Source organism: Lagenorhynchus albirostris, chromosome 16 (assembly GCF_949774975.1).
Source record: "Lagenorhynchus albirostris chromosome 16, mLagAlb1.1, whole genome shotgun sequence".
Lineage (NCBI taxonomy): Eukaryota > Metazoa > Chordata > Mammalia > Artiodactyla > Delphinidae > Lagenorhynchus > Lagenorhynchus albirostris.
This window is the reverse complement of record NC_083110.1, coordinates 56,188,998-56,195,690: the sequence shown is the minus strand read 5'-3', so window position 1 is coordinate 56,195,690 and position 6,693 is coordinate 56,188,998. Positions and strand designations below refer to the sequence as shown.

General features: G+C 45.1%; 1 protein-coding gene across 1 annotated transcript in view; it reads left to right on the top strand.

The window, feature by feature from the left end:
• Nucleotides 1–2,085: 2,085 nt before the first annotated feature.
• CPN1 (carboxypeptidase N subunit 1) overlaps nt 2,086–6,693 on the top strand; it is a 28,940-nt gene continuing 24,332 nt past the window's right edge. Inside the window, exon 1 of the mRNA XM_060125421.1 lies at nt 2,086–2,305. Coding sequence (XP_059981404.1) covers nt 2,086–2,305 — 220 coding nt within the window. The remainder of the gene's footprint in view (nt 2,306–6,693) is intronic.

Sequence of the window (6,693 nt, the reverse complement as noted above, 5' to 3'; positions counted from 1 at the left end):
CAGAGTTGTACAGTCACCACAATCTAACTTTAGAACACTTCTATCACCCTAAGGAGACATCTTGTGCCCATTTGTAGTCACTCTGCATTTTCACTCCTAGCCCTAGCCAACCTCTAGTTTACTTTCTGTCTCTATATGTTTGTGTTTTCTAAACATCTCCTATGAATTGGATCATATAATATGTGATCTTTTGTGTCTCCTTTCACTGATCATAATATTTTTAAGGTTCATCCATCTTGTACAATGTATCAGTACTTCACTCCTTTTCATTGTCAAATGATATTCCATTGCATGGATATGCCATATTTTGTTTATCCATTCATTAGTTAATGGATATTTAGATTGCTTCTACTTTTCTATTGTGGATAATACTGCTATGAACACTTACATACTAGTTTTTGTGTGGATATATGTTTTCATTTCTCTTGGGTAGATACCTAGGAAATTGCTGGATTGTATAGTAAGTATATATTTAAACTTCTAAGAAACTGCAAAACTGTTTTCCAAAGTGGTTGCACTATTTATATTCCCATTGGCAATATATGAGGTTTCTAGTTTCTCCCTATTCTTGACAACACTTGTTATTGTGTCTCTTTGATTACAGCCATTCTAGTGGGTGTGATGTGATATCTCATTGTGTTGTTTTTATGGTTTTTTTTTTGTTTTTGTGGTACGCGGGCCTCTCACGGTTGTGGCCTCTCCCGTCGTGGAGCACAGGCTCCAGACGCGCAGGCTCAGCGGCCATGGCTCACGGGCCCAGCTGCTCCGCGGCATGTGAGATCTTCCCGGACCGGGGCACAAACCCGTGTCCCCTGCATCGGCAGGCGGACTGTCAACCACTGCGCCACCAGGGAAGCCCTCATTGTGGTTTTAAGTTGCATTTCCTTAATGACCAATAGTGTTGAACATCTTTAATGTGCTCATTAGTCATTCATATATCTACTTTAGTTGAATAAAATGTCTATTCAAATCTTTTCCCCACTTTTATGTTTTGTTTTGTTTTGTTTTTTTGCGGTACATGGGCCTCTCACTGCTGTGACCTCTCCTGTTCCAGAGCCCAGGCTCCGGACGCGCAGGCTCAGCGACCACGGCTCACGGGCCCAGCCGCTCTGCGGCATGTGGGATCCTCCCGGACCGGGGCACGAACCCGCGTCCCCTGCATCGGCAGGCAGACTCCCAACCACTGCGCCACCAGGTAAGCCCCCTTCCCCACTTTTAAATTGGGTTGTTTGTTTTATTACTGGGTTGTAAGAGTTCTTGATTTATTCTGGATATATTGTCAGATACATGATTGGCAACTGTTTTCTCCCAACCTGGGGCTCACCTCATTTTCTCGATGGTATCTGTTGAAGGTTTTTTGGTTTTTTTTGTTTTTTTTTTTTTGTGGTACGCAGGCCTCTCACTGTTGTGGCCTCTCCAGTTGTGGAGCACAGGCTCTGGACGTGCAGGCCCAGCGGCCATGGCTCACGGGCCCAGCCGCTCCGCAGCATGTGGGATCTTCCTGGACCGGGGCACGAACCCATGTCCCCTGCATCAGCAGACGGACTCTCAACGACTGCGCCACCAGGGAAGCCCTGTTGAAGGTTTTTGAGGAGAAAAAGGACAAGACAGAGCTGTGCTTCAGAAAGATAGGATGTAGAAAGGATCAAAAGGACAGAGTGTTCTATTTTAATACCCTTTCCTATATTGTAATATAGGGAACAAGGACAGGCCAAGCTTCTCAAAATTCTCCGGGAATCAAAGGGTTATAAGCAGCTATTTATTGAAGCCTGTTTACAGTCCAGTTAATCAGTAAACCAGAATCAGTGAAACTACCCAATCTGAAGAAGTGCAAAAACCTTTCAAAAGGTTTTCATGGATTAGGAGAGGCAGAGAAATGGGGGAGGGGAGATGAGTGCCTATTCCAGAGCTACATAAATAACTTCTGGCTTTGGAGGGACAGTTCTGAACTTTCTTCCCAGGCACTGTCACACTGGTGTTTACTGGCGGGAAACTAGGAAAAGCTGGTTCTTGGCCCTTGGATTTTGACTGGTTACTGGGAGAAGCGGGGCCCATTTTAGTGGGTCTCTGAAAAAGCCCAGCAAGATGTCAGACCTGGTCTCAATTTTCCTCCAGCTCCTTCTCTTCAAGTTGGTTGCCCCGGTGACCTTTCGCCACCACCGCTATGATGACCTCGTACGGACGCTGTACAAGGTGCACAATGAATGTCCCCATGTCACGCGGGTTTACAGCATTGGGCGCAGTGTGAAGGGAAGACACCTCTACGTGCTGGAATTCAGTGACTACCCTGGAATCCACGAGCCCTGTAAGCCCTGAGCATGTGTCTTAAAGTGTGTGTGGGCAGGACCCTTCCCTTACAAATCCAGTAATTGGGGTGGTTTCTGGGGAGGTCCCTGGACCCCTCAACCCATAAAGTATCACCACTTCCTCAGCCTGGACTAAGTATTTCCTTGCTTAGCCTACAAACTGGCCCTGCCTCTGGGGAGCTGCAACCCCAGTTCAGGCTCCAGTCTGCTCCTCCTTTTTGGGTTCTGTTTGCTCAAGACCTTAATGGTAAAAGGTGAATCTTTTTCCCTGCTCCCTCCCCATCCCCCCCCCCTTCCCTCCCATTACCCTTCTTTCTTCCTTGCTGTTACTATTCTGCCCTTCCCTATCCAATGCCTCTGGAGAAACAATTAGCCCTTCTAGTTCTGCCAGAGCTTAGGGATAGCTCTTTGGGGAATGACGGTGTACTCAGAGTATGGGATCCTGGAGAGAGTTTGAGGTTTGTGGTATTCATTTTATTCATTGCATTATTTGTTGTTAGTTTGTTTCTATTATAAAAGCCATCCATGTTTGGATTAAAGTAGAAATTAGATAAGGTAAAAACCTCACCCGTCATCCCACCACTCACGGATGACCATCGTTAACATACTGATGTATCTCCTTCTAAACTTTCTTCTATGCGTGTTTAAGCCACCTCCCCTTACCTACATGTCATTTTTTTTTTATAAATTTATTTATTTATTTTTGGCTGTGTCGGGTCTTCGTTTCTGTGCGAGGGCTTTCTCTAGTTGTGGTGAGCGGGGGCCACTCTTCATAGCGGTGCGCGGGCCTCTCACTGTCGCGGCCTCTCTTGTTGCGGAGCACAGGCTCCAGACGCGCAGGCTCAGTAGTTGTGGCTCATGGGCCTAGTTGCTCTGCGGCACGTGGGATCTTCCCAGACCAGGGCTCGAACCCGTGTCCCCTGCATTGACAGGCAGAGTCTCAACCACTGCGCCACCAGGGAAGCCCGTCATTTTTTTTAATAAAAATGGAATCATACTATATCTGCTTTTCTCATTTCATAGTCTTTGATGAATAGCATGTCTGTAAATATAGATCTACATTATCATTTTTGGCTGCATAATATTCCATGGTTGCAAGGTTGTATTGAGCAGTTCATTTATTGATGGGCATTTAAGTTGTTTCTACTTTACTGCTTTACTTAACAGCAATTGTGACATTCAAGTACGTCAGTTCCTCCTTCAAACTGTCGACCTCAAGTCTCTTTTCCTCCCCACTTCCTCACCCTTCCCCCAGCCCAGATTCCATCACAGCCTGCCTAAATGATTGCACCAGGCTCCTGACGTTCTCCTAACGCCTAACAGCCACCACTCTCTAAACCTTCCATTTAAGACACAGACGCTAGATGCCCAAATACTGATATAATCCCCTCCCTCCCTTGCTTAAAAACCTTCAGTGGCAACCTCACACCCAGTGGATTCTGTCCATGACAGCTTCAAACTCTTAAGTGGCCAGTTTGGGGGGAAGGGAGAGAGGGGGGTGGGAGGCTGGCTCAAGGAAGGCTACGTGATTAGGCGACCATAAGGGCCTTGCTTTGAAAATGCACTTGCAGAGCAAACACCCTGCTTTTACTCAGGTCGTGTGTTCATTTGTGGAAGCTTGTGGGTGCTAATGGACATTGTAGGCTTAGCCCCTCACTCTACGCCCCTTTCTTGGTGCTCTGTCTACTTTCTAGCATTCAGTGCCTTTCTTGAAGCTTTTCATACTATTATACCTCACCGATCCCTCTTTTCTCTGATGCCCTATCAAAGGTACATCCATTCATTCCTTAATTATTCCACAAGTATTACTGATGACCTACTCAATGTAAGCACTTTGGTAGACTCTGAATATAGCACAGAGTATAAAACAAAGACTCTGCCCTCAGGGCCTTAATTCTAGCGAGGTAAGACTGGCAATAAATAGGTAACTAAATAAATATATATTATACCAGATGAAAATAAGTGCTATTGAGAAAAAGAAACCAGGAAGGAGAGATAGGGAGTTGTGGACAATTGTGGGTTGAGTGGGGGAGGGGTGTTGCTTTTTAGGAAAGCTTCTCCTTCGAGGTGATTTTTGAGTGCGTGATTGAGGTGCCACACTGGCTCTGGGGAGGAAAACACCGCACAGAGGCAAGAGCCGGAGCACGCTTGGCATGTGTGAGGAGCAGCGAGGAGGCCCCTGTGGCTCCGGGACAGTGAACCACAGGAAGGCAAGGTCAGAGCAGAGCTGTCGGGGATACTGGGCAGGAGGAGATCACGTGGGGCCTTGCAGGCCTCTGCAAAAATGTTGGCTTTTGCTCTGAGTGAAGCGAGAAGCCATTGGAGGGTTTTAAGCAGAGGAGTGACATGATCTGACTAAAAATTTTAAAAGATCACTCAGAACAAGAGTCAGCAAACTAGAGCCTTGAGGGCCAGCTACCTGTTTTGGTAAATAAAGTTTCACTGAAATACAGTCACACCCATTTGTTTTTGTGTCATCTATGTCTGCGTTCACTGGAAGCGTTGAGTAGCTGCAGTGAAGACAATATAGCCCAGGAAGCCCAGAGGATTTACTATCTGGTCCTTTACAGGAAACATTTGCCAAACACTGACTCAGGAGAATAGACTTGTATGGTTGGGCAGATGCAAGGAGTTCAGGTAGGAGATTTATTGTAGTAATGCAGGCTTGCGATTGTGGGAGCTTGAACCAAAATGATGACAATGGTTGTTAGGAGAAGTGGTTGTATTGTATTCTGGATATACGGAAAGTAGAGACAAAAGAATTTTATATTGAATACCTCCTAAGAGCAAGGGACTATGGTAGGTTCTACAGGGCAGTGGTTCCCAAACTTATGGATTTCACACGCACACACAAATATATATATATATGGGAGATCAGAGGGGACTAAAATAGATTTTCCAAATTTTATTTTACTGAACAAGGATGTTGAAGAATACTACCTGCCATCTACTATCACCATCCTTTCGTAAAATAAAGTATAACTTAACACCAAGAAAAGTAAGAAAGACGTGATAAGATTAAAGAAATATACTAAGATCAAAGAATGTACATTATTGAAAATCCACCACACAGTCCTTATGGGTTATAGACATTCCTTTGGGAAAGACTGCTGTAGCAGATAAATAACAATGGATTGTATCCTAAAGAAAGTTAAAAATGGCATACATTGCAAAGGCCAGGTCCAGTAAGGAAAATAGGACATGTGCAAAATTAGCCAAAACTCAGAGTAGAAAGTGGTATCATAAAAGGGAAGTTTAATAGCGAGTTCACTCCCAGCAAGGAGATTCCAAGATGACTTCACAGAGTAAGGAGCATTTGAGCCTAGATGGATGGTGAGGAGGGCATGGAAATATGAAGATGAAGAGACACAATCAGAAAAGGCATGAAGGCAAGAGAGTGCTGGATGGGGGCTTCCCTGGTGGTGCAGTGGTTAAGAATCTGCCTGCCAATGCAGGGGACAGGGGTTCGAGCCCTGGTCCAGGAAGATTCCACATGCTGCGGAGCAACCAAGCCCGTGCGCCACAACTACTGAGCCTGTGCTCTAGAGCCCATGAGCCACAACTACTGAGCCCGCGTGCCACAGCTACTGAAGTCTGCGCGCCTAGAGCCTGTGCTCCGCAACAAGAGAAGCCACCGCAATGAGAAGACCGCTCACTGCAAAGAAGAGTAGCCCCTGCTCGCCACAACTAGAGAAAGCCCGCGCACAGCAATGAAGACCCAACACAGCCAAAAATAAATAAATAAAATTAATTAATTAAAAAAAAAGAGTGCTGGGTGGAAGGGAAATCACTTGGCAAGGGCTTTTCTCCTTCCTTTTAAAACAGGGCAAGAATGATTTTTTTAAGTGGTTCTAGAGGCTCCTCTTTATGACCTCAGTTCTAACTTCAATTGAACAGTTAACATGGCCAAAGAAAAGACTAAGGAATGAGACATACATAGACTCCTTCCTACTCTGTGCCTCAAGACACAGCATTCTCAGATATGAAAGGGAGATTTTAACCTGAGTACCAAGAAAATTAAATTTTCAACTGGTGCAATTAGGAACTGTTATGCTGTAACCTGGAGGACTTTAGACCAGCAAATCTTGGAAAAGCACTATCCTTATCCTGAAAAGATTTGTCTCTGAGAAGCATTAAGCTACCTCAGTGCCACCTGGGCTTTGACCTCCATTATTAATCTGCCAGGTGACCTCAGACAAGTTACTTAACCTCTTCCATACCCAGTACCCTCATCCTGAGGCTAATAATGCCTACTTTACAGGTTTTCTGTGAAGATTAGCAATGACATAAATGCCTAGTACACAGTAGGGTTTTAATCAGTAGTAGACATTATTATCCGTGGCATGAATTTTTGTAGCATTTGTAGTTGCAGTTTGTTCAAAGGGGG